We start from the raw sequence: 14,573 nt of genomic DNA on the forward strand, positions 1-14,573 counted from the left end.
GGAATGGAGGATAAGAGGGAGGTGATATGAGTTTTATAAATTATAAGTGATAAAGAGAACAGATGGGTTTTCCTGCTTAGCTTGCCACAAAATATTACAGAGCTCAATCCCATTAGAAAAGCAATACTGGAAAAGTAATGTTTTAGAAACCTACACATTTCATGGGAGCCTTGTGCCTGTCTGAGTTCACCATTCTAGAATGAATTAAGAAGTGCAGGAGACTCCTAATTCAATAGCCATGCTTGCGTGGTGCTCTAAATTGTTAGAAGAGCATGGGCCAGTTCACAGACAAGAACATTTCATGTATTTAGCAAGTGATTTTAATATGACACCAAAATACTTCCATACTGCTGTCTAATATATTTTGTTATTTGTATATTTTGTACTCCAGGCTTTTCAAGTAGCCATCAGCCAGTCAGTAGTATTGATGCTGAGAAACGGACCTCGGTTTCTCATACGGACGGCACATACATTTCAACCACATATACCAGAGGAGGAGAAAGGACCCTCCTGTCTATCTCAAATAGCAGCACCTCTGCTGACTCCTCAGAAAGTTCCACCTTTTTTTCTGAAATTTCCAACCCTTCTGATCCATTGAAGTCTTCTGTGGCACAGGACAGGAGGAGCAACGTATCCAGCGATGGCAGTTTTGTTGAACCATCTACAGAGCCGTTGCCAGTACACCCTTCCAAACTGTCAACTTCTGCTTCTGCAGGCAGCATACAAAATACAACTCACTTCAACACTGACTCTGAGTTGTTGACCACTGGTAGGTCATCTCTATCTTCACCAGCATTTCCAGCCTCTTCCTCAGCATCATCACTGCATCATTCACTGCCATCAACGCCACCAACTACTTATTTGTTTACCTCATCAGAGTCATCTGAGTCACTCTCGTCCTCTGTAATGGCATCTTCACCCCCTCTGCAGGCTTTGTCATCCTCTTTGCCCACTTCCTCATTGCTTTCCCCATCTTATTCATTAGCATCTTTATTGCCTCTGTTTTCATCACCATCATCCATCTCGCAGTCCAATGATAGTGGTCAAACAAGCACTTCTGTAGCTACAACTGTGGTTAGGCAAGTGCCCTCCACAGCTGCCGTGGACAGGGGCTCGCCCAGAGGGACCAACAAGCACAGTGTCATGGACCAGCCCCAAAACAGCACCACCATCACCTCCACGAGGTCTTCTCCTCTCCCCACGGTGCCCATGGAGCAGGTTGGTGGACGCATTGTGTCCATGTCCACTCCTGTGACAGTAACAGAGACCACCTCACTGAGAGCCACCACTGCCCAGGGAGGCAGCTTTGGGAAGGCAATGTCTCTGCTCACCACAGCCAGCGATGCCCCACAGGCTGGGCCGGTGGATGCAACCCTTAGTTCCTCGCCAAGTGCAACAAACCACAGCATCGTTGTGCCTGCAGTGGCACTGACCACAGTGAAACCTCCTGTGCCGACAACACTGGCCGGTCGCCAGCCAACCCCAGGTGATGCTGACACCACAAAGGCCCACAGAGCTCAAACGCCTGCTGCCACTAAGCACGTGTATACCACTGGTGAAAGCACAGAAGCTGTGGATCCCACCACTGCAAGGCCTGGTAAAGTCACTGAAGAAAACATCCCTGTTATGAGTCCTTCTGAAGCCCCTCCGACCAGCAAGACCACTGTGAGCATTGCAACTACTTTGGCTGCTACCAAACCAACCACTGTTCCTCCACTGAGTAGCACAACTGGGCTGAGGGCATTGTCTCCAGCAACAGGTAACGTGTCGAATGGCACTCATCAGTGGTGGGGCTAGGAACACCTGGGTCCCACTCTAAGGGTCTTTGAAGGGTTATGTATGTATGCATGATGTCTGTTGTCAGTAGCGTTCAAGGATAACTCAGTCTCCCTGTTGGTATGTTTAAGTTAAGCGTTTAGTGATCAAGCTGAACTGCCGGAAAAAGGTGAGCATTTTGGGGAACATTTCTGATAGAAAAGTTAAGCTGCAATTTGAGAATTTGAAGAAAATAAAGCTGACTGGCCTTCCAGGTAGGCGTAGGATGCACTTCATATTTGTCAATCGCTGGACAATATTGATTGATATTGCTCAATATCTATCTTATTTATGAGATAAGGTAGTTGGCCAGTACTTGGTATTTGTGTTGGAACTTCTTCTGTTGTTACGACCTATGGTTGTTTTCTCCCCACCTCACTAAATAATCTCCTACTCAAGGGCCTGTTTCTTCTCCTGGTAGGCTACGTACTGTAGTCTTGCTGAGTGTGTTGTTACAATCATTTATCACCACTGCCAGGCTCCTTATCTTCTCAGGTAAATACCTTGACCGAAGTTTTATATGAATGGAAATCAATTGTGTGTTTACGGTTCAGGAGCCTGGCCCTCATGCCACTGTAGGATATTTTGTGTGCTAACTGCATTAATCTCAGTGAAATACTGGCAATAGTATATATTCCATCCAATAATTAACTATTTAAAGGTTATTTCTCAGGCTGATTTGTTTTAATTATAGCTACGGCTTCATGCAAAAAGATTCACTGTAGGGGAGTGGATTTTTTTTGTTATTGAAAAATTAAGGTAACATATCCTTTTTTCCAACTGATTCACACTTTTGCCAGGTTACTCTTTCCCTTAAATACTGAATTTTGCCATTTACCAGAATGCAAAAGATGCTTCTGCTGACTTGGACATGGTGCTTTGTACGTGGGCACTCACTGCTGCAAGAGAAGAAGCTGCCCTGGACCCCACAGTACAAAGCACAAGCTGAAGGATGGCAAAATGAAAGACAACATTTTAAAATACGCCCACTTGTTTCTGGCTGCTTAGATCAGGAACACCAACTCTCCTTCTTGCTGGTGCTGAGGTAGCTGTGCCAGGCTAGCTGAGACACGGAGATTGCATCAAATGGTGCCCCCCATTGTGTTGGTTGGCTTGGGATTGTCTGGTCTGCAGGGCCTGTGTGATGCCGTGGGGTACCATGGCACTGTCAGAAATACACACACAGGTTTGACTCTTGCGCTTTGTGCTTTAACCATGAAGCCCATCCTTCCTGCCTCTGCTGTAGGGCTCAGCAGCAGCTGCAAAATAGGTCCAAGACATGTGTAAGCTGTCTTGCTCATCTTGTAGCACTTTGCACTGACAAGTCCACAGTCTGCCCACGGTCTGTGCTTGCACGCATGCGTGACGTGTGTTTGTGCTCATGTGAGTCTCATGCACAGCAAGAGGAGCGTTTCTGACCATGGTTTTTTTCAGTGGGAAGTATTGGATATCATGTCTAGAATTTGCAGTTTGAGTTGGCTAATCTACGAAGCATCTGAGACTACAGTCATTAATACCCTGCTACTCTGTGTTTCACAGTCGGTGTCTGCTCCCCAAGCAAACACCTAGCTCACCTAGTGGGAAGTGCATCATGAGTGGTGGCACAGTCAGCTATCCCTGCTGCCCTGGTAAAGGAGGTGATGGTAGCCAGGGCTGCCTCCACCATTACTAGGTAATCTACAGACTGCATCAGTGTTCAGGCACTAGCTTCAGATCATGGAAACAGGGCATGGATGAAAAGGACAGGACTTTGGTGAAGGAGCCCATGCTCCTGTGACTAGCTCTGGTTGTCGAGGTCCCTTCTTCAGTCTCTCCCTCCATAACTGTAGGGTTGTTTGTCTTTGTAAAGCACCCTGAGATCTGCAGATAAGCAGTGCTGTAGACAAGCTGGGTGATCATGTTAATATGGATCAATACTGGATCCTAAGGGCTTTTCAATGAATATTCAAGACAAAGTGGTTTGTATTTATTCTTTCAGCTCCAACAGAATAATTAAGAACAGGATAAATAGTAAGTGCAAATGATGCAATGAAGCATCTGATAATTCTCAGGGGGTCACAGGAGAGGAGCCAAGTTGACCTTTTTTAGCTCAACAATTGATGATTTTTGTGATTCTGTAACTATATCCTGATTTTTTTTCTGCTTTTGTAGATGTGGATAAATGTCTTTCCAACCCTTGCCCTGCGCTGGCCACCTGTAACAACACCCGTGGCTCTTATATCTGTCGGTGTCCTCTTGGATATGAGCTGGAAAAAGGAAAGTGCAATTTAGGTAAGACAACAACAGTGAAAAACCAGGGGAGAAAAAGATGGAAATAATTATCTGTAATCTTCTAAAATAAATTAACCTAGGCTCAGACTAGCTCAGGGGCTTAATGTTCCTCCCAACCACCACTTTTAATAAGAGCCTTTTACTGTTTATACAATGCCTGTCGTGTTGGGGTGCCCCGGGGAACAGGTGCAGTGATAGCTGAGGGTTTCTTAAAAGTGCAGCAACAGAGCAGTGGGCTCAGGATTGTTAGTAAGGACAGATGTGCCCCTTCTGTTCCTAATGTGTTTTACAGCTCCCGAAAAGCGTTCAGCAGCTTATCATAGCTCCCAGCCCTGCAAACCTGGGCAATGGCGGTTGGCTTGGGACAAGCGAGTGGGGCTATTGTGTGACTTGGCTTCAGGGGATCAGCCATATGTGGAAAATTAAGCAGCCATGAAAGTCTTTGTAAGATCAAGGTCTTGTCTCGTACCTTTAGTATTTTTCATGCAGCACAGTTATTAGTTGGAACTCAGGTTTTGACCCCCTCCTTTCTATTAGAGGACTCTCAATCTCAAGGACTTACAATGTCCCATTGTAAAGGGGAATTTGTTTTGCTAGAGTTTCTTCTGACCCTTAGTCGGTGAGGATTAGAGGCGTGGAAATTTTGCTAAGGAAACATGGGTGAGGTGTCCCTGAAGGGTGTTTTCAAACATTTCTTTGAGTTGGAATGTGTCAGCTTCTAATTTAGAGAGTTGTTTTGATTATGCCTTGAACTGGGGTATGGGCAGATTATATAAATACTCTGAAGGTGATTCTCATCTTATTTTTACCCAGAGTTTTTACATTAGAGCTGTCTGATATAAAATTTGTGGTGAAGATAGGCTCTGTGGATGGGAAAAAATGGGAAAGAATTGGAGGCTTTATAATGTTATCTGCAACTGTGTTTGTTTTTCTGGTGGAACGAATAACTGGAGCTCTGAGTTCTCATTTCTACGGAGTATCTCATGGCACTTAATACAAGATTTAGGGATATTATCTCTCTGAGTCTGGACAACTCGGATTATTGCATTCTGCTGCCATGAATCAAAGATGAATCTAAGCATGGAAAAATGCATCTTTTGGACCTCTTTTCAAATGTCATTGGTCATTCTGTCCAACAACTTGAAAAATTAAAATATCCTTTCTACAGTGCTTTATTTTGACATGGTGATATGCCTTCCTTCCATTGCAGAGAGGGGTAAGAGATTTGACACATTTACCCCAAATTATTATAAATAGCTTTGGTACCTGAAACTGTCTTGTTACTAAACTTACCCAGCCCTCTCTGTGTTCAGGGGTCCTTTTAAATTAATCTGCGTTTCTATATGAAATGTATGAACGCTGCAGTGAAATGCTGGCAGTTCAGCAGCACTGAGCTCTGGAATTTGCCTGGGGCTGTGGGAACTGCAGCAACCCTTGGGAAAAATCCCAAGGCTGGACTTTGCTTTACTGGGACAGTGACTTTCTGACGTGAGTTTTCCATCCACTGCATGAAGGGGTTTTCCATGCAGACAGTCTCACACGTATAACAGATGAAACTGCACATACACATGGCACGAAGACATGTGTTCTGACTAACTTGTCTTATTCTCCTTTTTAGTAAGAATATTTATTGGCCAGGTCCCCCTGGAACTTAATACAACCCGTGGGAAGTACACAGAACTCCTCCACGTCGAGGGTGAAATCCTGGCAATGGTGAGTGTCATTGTCGGGACTTCGGCAGTGCTGATGGGAGAGGTCCCCTTTGCTCCTTTTACAGTTGTCACGGGAAGCCATGAGACTGTAGCATGTATTTAGCCTTTTTAATCACTGAACCATCCTGGTCTGGTGTAAGTAGGACTGGTGAGATGTACGCTTTTAAATCCCGGCATGCTTCTCTCCCCTGCCCTGCCCAGGCTGTCAAGACAGCAGCAGAGAGATCTGGCTTAAGACAGCATATCTGCCCAGAAAATTCTGAAGCCCTTTCGTGAAGTGATGTGGCTTCTCTAGCCTCCATCCTTTCCTAGTGTCTTCTGGCTGCATTGACTTTTCCAGACCTCAGAAGAGCATTGGTGTTCCTCAAAAGGGCATTAGTGCTCCTTCAAGGTTAAACATTAAAACAGTAACTCTGGGCTTCGTCGTTCATTAGTAAATCTCACAGGTGTGTTGAACTGCAGCTGGTGCCACCCTGCTTTAAGCTAAATCCCATGGGATGAAGCACAGCAGCAGCACCCACCCAAACATATCTTCCTCTTGGTAGAGTTTCCCACCCATGCTATTGCAACCATGTGGCCCTCAGTCAGTTGAGAGCAAGCGCTGGGTGAGCTGGTGACTTCCCCATATGCTGTGCCATCAGTTGTTCCAAGAAGACCCCTGGGCTGGGGATAGGTACATCTCTGTGCGTTTTTTAGCCAGATCACCGCATGAATGAGTTCATCCTGTTAGCAGTTCCTGGGCTGGCTGCAGTCCATCCCAATTCTTTTTGGAGTGAGTGATTTGGAGATGCCAAAGGAAGAGGGGAGCCAGGGTGAGTCACCTTGATGCTGCCTGCTTGGCTTGTGCTGGGGAGTGAACACAAACAACCACAGGGATCTGGGGTCAGGGAGGCTTCTTGGAAGATGTGCAGTCTCCAAGGGTGCCACCTTGAGCTCAGCCTCACGTGGGGTTCTCCCCGCTGGCTTCTGGCTCCTGGCTTCTCCTCAGTCTTTGTGGTCACTGCACAGTGGGCTCCCAGGCAGATGTTCATGTCAAAATCCCCAGGTCTTTGTTCCTGTCCACGGCTGCACAATGGTGACTTTGGCCGTCCCTTGCTGATGACAGGATGGTACATCTTTCTTATCGAGCAGAGGAACTGCTGGGATGCTCAGAACCCCCTTGGCTTCAGCAGGCAGCTCTGGAGTTCACAGGGGACGGTGTTGGTGACCCAGGAGGGCCGTCCCATGCTGCCTCCCACCAGGCTGCCTCCCTCCGTCATTCCCCGAAGCACTAACAGCTGCTCTCTCTTTCCCTGCAGCTCAACGCATCGCTGTCAGGCTTGCCGGGGTACCGCCACTCCACAGTCAAAGCAACCAGGTAAGGCTAAGGCTACCAGGGGAAGAATGAGAAACTCAAGCATTCCGGATGTTCAACTTGAGATCTGTGTTCTCCATTTTGAGTCAGCGCTGGGCTTGATGCAGTCCAGCCCAGTGGTAGTACAGGGCATGGTGAGCGCTTGAGCACCTTGCCCAGCTCTCCCAGTATCCTGCTCCTGGCCTGAGTGGCATGGGGACAGGCTTCTGAGCTGCCCTGGAGGGATTTATGGCTGGTTTCAAAGTGAGCTACCAGCACCCCCTCCAGCCCCAAATTCGCCTTTCTGTGTGTAAGTTTGTCCTGTTTTTAAGGTGTGTTGCAATGCATGGTGGTTTCACTATGTATTCAATGTTGTGTCTGTGATAAGCATCACTTGCATTAATAGGAGTCTTATGTATAAAGTGCATTAATAACAGTCCTGTGCATAAGGTGCTAACGATGACATCAGAATGACCCATGGTACTCAGGGCTGTTTTGTTTTGTTTTCTGTTAGGGAGGCAAATGTTGTGCATGCTTCAGTGCAATCCACGTTCTCTTTAGCATCCAATGTGACTTTCTATGACGTTGTCAGCAGCGTGAAAAGCTACATTGGAGCTTGCAAATCCTCCACTGAAGCCTGCCAGTTCATCTCCAGCCTGAAACCACTCCACAAAGGTAAACAGCATCTGGAGGGACCATGACGGGAGGGGGAAGGGATGTTTTATTTGGCTTCTTTTATAACGGGGAGAAAGATTTTGGCATTTGGAAAAACTCCTCTGAATCTTTTTTATCTTATTTAAATGGGAGTCATCTTAAGAGCCTTGCAGTACAAAAGGGATGTAGATATCAAACCTTATCTTCACCACATGTGTGAGAAACCTGCCTCTCTGTGAAAACATCACGCAGCACAAGATTAGAGGCGCTGTAGGGCAGCCTTTCATCTCCGGGATGTGACACCAGGCCCCGCCAGATCAAAACCCCATAAGTCTTAATTCTACCCGCGTGGCTGGGAGCCAGGGAAACAGCATGAAAGCTAGGAGACAAAACCCCCCAGTGAAGCTGATTAGAGCCACTGGAGGCAGTGTGGGGAGCTGCGCTCTCCTGCCTGCCCAGTTTCAGTGTTGCAGGGTGTAAAAATGGTTCACAATTAAGTTTTGTACCAAAGCCTCTACCTGCCAAATGGGAACACAGGTGTGGCACAGAGACACCTGGAGAAGCACATCAGTGTTGTGCAGGACTTTCTCCAGGTGGACCCTATCAGTGATGGCGGCCCTGTGCCCTGCACCTCCTGGTCCTCACTTTCCGAAGGAACCATAGAGGAGATTTAGCTGTGAGAGGTACCAGCAGGACGCAGGGAGTGAGCACGCTGAAAGACGGGCTCCTGCAAGGAAACTTCTGCATGTGGAGCTCTGTGACTTAGGGGTTTGAGGCTTCGAGGTCTGGCTTTGAGGATGAACGGTGGCAGTGCTTAGCCTGGATGTAGTGAAACCCCTCGGATCATTTTGGGAAAGTAAACACAAAGACAAGACATTTAACATGTGCTTTTGTTTTAACGTGCTGTATTTTAAAGCCGCACCTCACCATGGATTGAATTGAGTATTTTGGTAGACCTACTCAGATTATATCTAGCCGTTACCTCTGATAAAATGCTTCTGGTGAAGTCTACTTCTAACCTGAAATAAGCAGAATAAGAAACAAATTATGTTCTTGTGCAAGTACTTAAAAAAGAAGATGTCAGAACAAAAAAAAAAGATGACGGATCTAGCAGGGAGAGGTTTATAAAAGGTGAGGTGAGTGCCAAATGAGTGACACGTTGTCCACAAAATCATATTTTCATGAATATTTTTTATTTGTTCACTCCATTTAGTCTGACCTCCCAGTAAAAAATGTATTTTCGGTAACACAATTTCCTTCATTTACCCATAGTTTTGCTGAATGCTCACTGTAACAAATCTGACTTTCCAAAGTAAAACACTGCGTCGAAGTAATGTAAATGAAAGGACAAATTCTTTGTTTGAAAAATGAAAAAATCCAGCACTTCTTACTATTGAAATGGAAAAAAGTTGTTTTGGGCTAAGTAAAATGTTTTGCTTGATATAAATGTAAAAATTGATTTGTTGAACTGTCTCAGGGGGTGAATGTGTTTCAGCTTGAGCCAAACCAAATTTTTCTTTTTCATTTCTCCTCCTGCCTCTGAGCTGAAACATTTATTATTCGCCCCTTCTATTTGCCTGTACAATAGATACACAAGAAATGGTGACACAGTGTAATGTTGACTGTGTCCTAATGGAACAAATATTATTAAAAAAAAAAGAAAAAAAAAGATTAAAGCAGCACATGAGCTGAATGTGATGCCAGGGGAAAGTAAACATGCATAACATTGGGCTCAGAGAGAGCTGCACTGACGTTGTCCGCTTCTTCCTGACAGTTGGCAGCTTGTGCAAGCAGAAAGACCCTGAATGTGACAAGGAAACTTCTGAATGCACTGACTTTGATGGAGTCGCGCTCTGCCAGTGCAAAAGTGGGTACTTCAAATACAACAAGATGGACCACTCCTGCAGAGGTATTCCTCTTTATGTGGTGTATTTTGCCTGAATTTTGCTTAAACTTTTTGTTCCAGTGGAAATGAGTGCGTGTCTGTGTGTCACTGCACATGCAAGAAGCTCAATATTATGAATCAATATTAACAGCTCAAGTTTCGTTTATCTAGTTAGGGGACTTTTCAGCAGACGCTGAAGATACAGTCGCTCTCTAGGAATAATATTATCTCTTTCTGGAGCATGCTGTGAGTCACAGTGATCGAGAAGAGGGAGAAAGGGGCCTGACTGCTTTGGGCTCCAGCTCAGTGGCACAGAGCAGAGATGACGTGTGCCTCTGCCTGTTTTGATTTTGTCTGAACTCTCAGTGAACTCAGGAAAAGTGCTTTAAACTCACAAGCATATATTAATACATCATCACTATTTTAAAAATAAGTATCTGAAAATTATTATTAATGTATTTTTCAGGTGGGTTTGTAATAGAAATTATAAGCTTACGGGTTTTATTACTTTTAGCTACACCTCAGATCATGAAATCTGGTTTTGCTACATTTTAAACAAGGTCTTTGTCTGCATGCCAGTGGTCAAAATGACTTCTGTAGGATCAGGGTGTCCATTACTTAGTTCCAGTGGCTGTTGTAGGGCTTCTTAAGAAATGCAGTTTTCTGATGACATATCAATAAGAATTGCAGTAGTGGTTATCTATTGCTTCTGGCAGTGTCTGCTCAGTTGCTGCTGAAATAGGAGGAGATGCTTTGTCGATTCCAAATCTGATCAAAGAGTGAGAAAAATGTGCCTGGAAATAACTCATGTGCTGCAGGCTCCGGGATGGACATCTCTGAGATGGGTGTCTTGTGTCATGGTCCTGCCTCTCCTCTGCTCTGTGGCTCCAGGAAAAACCTTTCTCCTTTGTGTTTTCCTTCCCTCCCTTCATCTTGTACGCTGGGGGAAGGATTTCTATTAGGAAATACTGACCATTTCCACCAACCCTTGAGAGGCAGAGAGGGATTTATCTAGTGAGTGGGGAGCTGAGCTGAAACCTGGGAGGCTTTTGCCCAATTCTTGCTCCATCATTGACAGTGGGGACCCCGGGGCGAGTTCTTCCATTTTTCTTGTCCAAGTCTCTTGCCAAGCAGTGTTGTGAAGATAAATAACCTGAAAGGCTGTGAGGCACTCAGATGTGATGCTTGCAGAGGGCTAAGAAATCTAACATCTTGCACATGTGGTCACTCTCTACTTACAAGTCATGTTTGCTGTGCAAAATATACAAAACCCTACCTGCACACAGTGAGGCTTCAATTCCACCTTCAGCTCGCTGCTGTCAGTAGGAAACACTCATCAGTCTGAGAGTGTCTGAGGGACAGGATTGATGCAGAATTTAGGCTGTGGTGCAGTGGTGTGAGGGTAGCACCAACTGCATGGTGCCATGCACCAGCAAAGTACCAGATTTTTAGCATCACTTTGTTCCCATCTGGGTAAGCCAAGTGGTTGGGATTTTTAAAGGCTTTTTCAAAAGCCAAGCTATGGTCCTCATTTGATATTTAGGGCTATTTTCTGTTAAATATAGCATACAATGTGCCAGGCTTTTTAAAAACTCTGCCCTCTGAGTGACTAAACAGGAACCGAAGTCTCCTGAGCATCTGACTCTCATTGTGGGTCATGAAAATGTGGTGCAGTAACTCCAGTTATAGTATTTGCAAAGAGGGAAACAGCTATTGTGCTGCCCTGTCCGGTCTGCCCTGTGGGAAGGCAAGTGCGGCTGTGAGAGCCGTTGGGGCTCAGGGTATCGGCCGCCCCACCCCCCAGGGATTGTTCTGTCCTGCCTTGTGGTATCTGTCCCCTGGGGCATGCTTGAAAAAGCATACCCTGGACCAAGGAAGGGTTGGGTCTCTGAGCCACAGAAGCTTTGAGATGTTGGCTGTGGTACCTCTCAGTGTGCAGTTTGGTCATCTCTGGGTCATTGCTGGTTTTCAACCTTCCTGGTATCTTCAGGGCTGTTTTAGAAACAGGGTGACAAACCCAGTGTGCCAGCTTTTCAAGGGCATGCTATTTTTAATAGTACAGAGTGTTTCTAGAGTGAAGCAAGGAGCAGCAAAACAGGTTTCCAAAGAGACCCCTGAGTCTGTTTTGGGAAGGCAAAGGCAGAGGAATCCTGAGTAGAAAAGCACAACTCAGTAGCTTTGGTTGGCCCCTGACACTTAAGCCTTTCCTCTGTTCCCTGCTCATGTTTGAAAGCTTGCTGAGTGAATGTGACAGCAGGAGCTCTCTTGGGAACATGTTCAAAGGAGCAGGAAAGATGCCAGAGGAGAAAGCAAAGTGGCAGGAAAAGGCAGGGTGAGGAGAGGAAAAGGCACAAGCACCGAGCTTTTAAGTAAGACAGAGAGATGCATGTTCAGTGTCTTGCTTTTCCTCTTTACTGCCCCTATAGCCTCCTGGCTGAGCACAGTGTGCATGTGGGTTCCCAGGGCCGGTCCTGCCCAAGGCACAGCTCCAGCTATGGGACCGCTTGAGGTGCATGTGTCCTACACAGCTTATTGGGTTAGGGCTGAGGGAATGAAATTAGGCTGGGCTCCAGCATCTGCCTGCAGGCTCCTCCAGGCCTTCCCAGCACGCAAGCGGCAGGCTGGGGGTGGGGTACACAGGGCTGCTGCGCTCATTAGAGAAGGCAACTCCAGCAAGCTGTGGAGGTGACACCTCCCTCCTGTTCACTGCAGATTTTGTTATTGCCTGATCTTGTGGCTCGCTTTGGTAGAACATTTGCTCCATAATGTTTTTGCCTTGGTGTTATGAATAAGCCAGGCAAGGATCCTTTGGGATTTACTACCCTTGCCCTGGCTGTTTGTTGACTGAGGCTCTTAACTCTTGTCCAGTTACCTCTGGTCTCTTCCTTGACTTTAAAGAAACCATTTTAGAGAGAGAAAAATAAATCCAGTGCAAAATGCATCATTATGAGATGCAGCAGGGGGACTACCTAAAGAGCTTCACCCTCTCCATCCCTAGCTCTGGGGGAATAAATGGAGTGAAAGAGGTAGTGGAGGACTAGTGCAGAGAAAGGGATGCAAGACCAGCTATTGTGGACACCAGTGCCCCCATCATTGTTGGTGCCAGTTGCTATGGCAAATCTGTGCCTAAAGCTGCAATATTAATGATGTGAGTACATCACTCATTTGCATCCACACACCCTGCAGGGAAAATGGCGTGCTGAATGACATGAGATGCTTAACAAATGGTATATAGGCAAACAGTATTACCACAAGCAAGGCCACACATCCAACAGCAGAATGCCAGGCACGCTGTGGGTTGTGTCTCCTGGAAAGCAGAAACTTAGAGCTGCAAAGGGGGCCCGGTGGGTAGAGAAGAGGGCCCCAGCTCTGGCTTGTAAGGCTAATATGGTCCCTGGGTGCTTTAAGGGGGCACAGGAGGGCAGAAGAGGGGAAGTTTTGTTATCCATGGGTTTGTGACATCTGTTTCTGGGAACCAGAATTCAAAAGGGTCAAAGAGAACCCATGAGCATTTAGAGAAAAGCTGCAATAACCAGGGAGGCTCAAAGATCTCAGTGCACTTGGCTTTATTAAAGGCAAAGGAGTGATTTGATGGTGAGGAGAAATGTGATTGTGTAACCTTTTCCAATCTAGCGAGTAAACATCCAAAAGCTGGAATTTGACATTGGGGTAATTCAGACCAGAAAGAAGGTGAATGTTTTTAATGGCTGGGGAAATTAACTTTATGAGCATCTGACCCAGGGTTGTGGTTGATTGTCCATCACTGAAAATATTAAAATCAATCTTGGATGGTTCTCTAAAATGTAGCTCCAGTTCAACTATCTGAAACTGAAATTAAATTTAGGAAAGTTCTGTAACCTGCGTTATGAGGGGGAAGTCACAGTCACATTGCTCCCTGCTGGCATCGATATCACTTGTTATTGGTGCTGGAAGAGCCATAAACTTCTGAATCCAGCCAGAAAACTAGTGCTCTGTCTTGGTTGACTATGACATTGCCATCCCATCCTAATGGACAACGTTGCATGTCATTCTTTTCTTCCTTCCTCCCCTCCTGTGCTAAGTGTTTCTGAAAATATAGTTGCTGGCTATGCCAGAGGGGAAAAGGCATCTGGTGTGCTGGGAGCAGCAGAGGAAGAGAGGAGGCAAGGGCTTTGCTGCAGCTTAGCAGGGGCATCTGCTGGGCAGCCCCCTCCTCTCCCCACAGATTTCCTCGTGCTTGCTGGGGTTAGAGAGCACCCAAGCTTTCGGCTGCAGGTTATCCCTACTCTTAGCAGTGCAGAGGGAAGAGGGCTTGAGAGCTGCTGCCCCACCATTTTTAAGCACATGGTGTTTGAGTGGGGAAAAAATCCATGAGCATTTTTGTTTTCACTTAACAATCTAGTTTTATTCCTTGTGGAGTGTGCTGCAGGGGTTTCCCAGACCCCTGGGTGATGTCTCACAGATCCCCAGGGGCTGTTGCTTGTGCTGGCCCTGGTTTGTCCCTCTGCGCAAAGCGACTCCATCTGTGTCGCTCCTGCTCAGGTCTTTGAGCGACCATCTTCACTGCATCTGCGGAAGGCAGCAGTTCTGCAGGAGCTCTGGTAGGACTATTGCTGAGAAAAGCAGTGATCTTATCAGTACTTTGAAGCTTATAATTGTATGTCCAATGTCACATCACCTTTGCTGTTCATCAGACGGGTAGTATGATTTTCTCAGATAATTCAGGTGATGAGGTAGATGTCATTTAAGCACAGCAGTTATTCTGAAGTGATAGCTTCAGTTTTTTACCAACATTTTGTACATACCAGTTTTCTAGGTTATTTAAACCCAGTAAAAAGTTTAATTTCTATTCTGTAGAAAAATATGATATTTTAAAATTTGATTTAGCTCCAAATTTGAAATAAATTTTTTAAAATGACATTTT

The 14,573-nt window shown here is 45.8% G+C and overlaps 1 protein-coding gene across 3 annotated transcripts in view; it reads left to right on the forward strand.

Annotated features, from left to right (window-relative positions):
* Positions 1-14,573, forward strand: part of HEG1 (heart development protein with EGF like domains 1) — a 60,389-nt gene that overhangs the window by 33,470 nt on the left and 12,346 nt on the right. For all 3 annotated transcript variants that reach the window (XM_064451181.1, XM_064451179.1, XM_064451180.1), the window contains exons 13-18: positions 392-1,759; positions 3,967-4,086; positions 5,705-5,799; positions 7,097-7,155; positions 7,646-7,806; positions 9,560-9,694. In XM_064451181.1, the coding sequence (XP_064307251.1) occupies positions 392-1,759; positions 3,967-4,086; positions 5,705-5,799; positions 7,097-7,155; positions 7,646-7,806; positions 9,560-9,694 (1,938 nt within the window). The remainder of the gene's footprint in view (positions 1-391; positions 1,760-3,966; positions 4,087-5,704; positions 5,800-7,096; positions 7,156-7,645; positions 7,807-9,559; positions 9,695-14,573) is intronic.

Source organism: Phalacrocorax carbo, chromosome 5 (genome assembly GCF_963921805.1).
Source record: "Phalacrocorax carbo chromosome 5, bPhaCar2.1, whole genome shotgun sequence".
Taxonomy (NCBI): domain Eukaryota; kingdom Metazoa; phylum Chordata; class Aves; order Suliformes; family Phalacrocoracidae; genus Phalacrocorax; species Phalacrocorax carbo.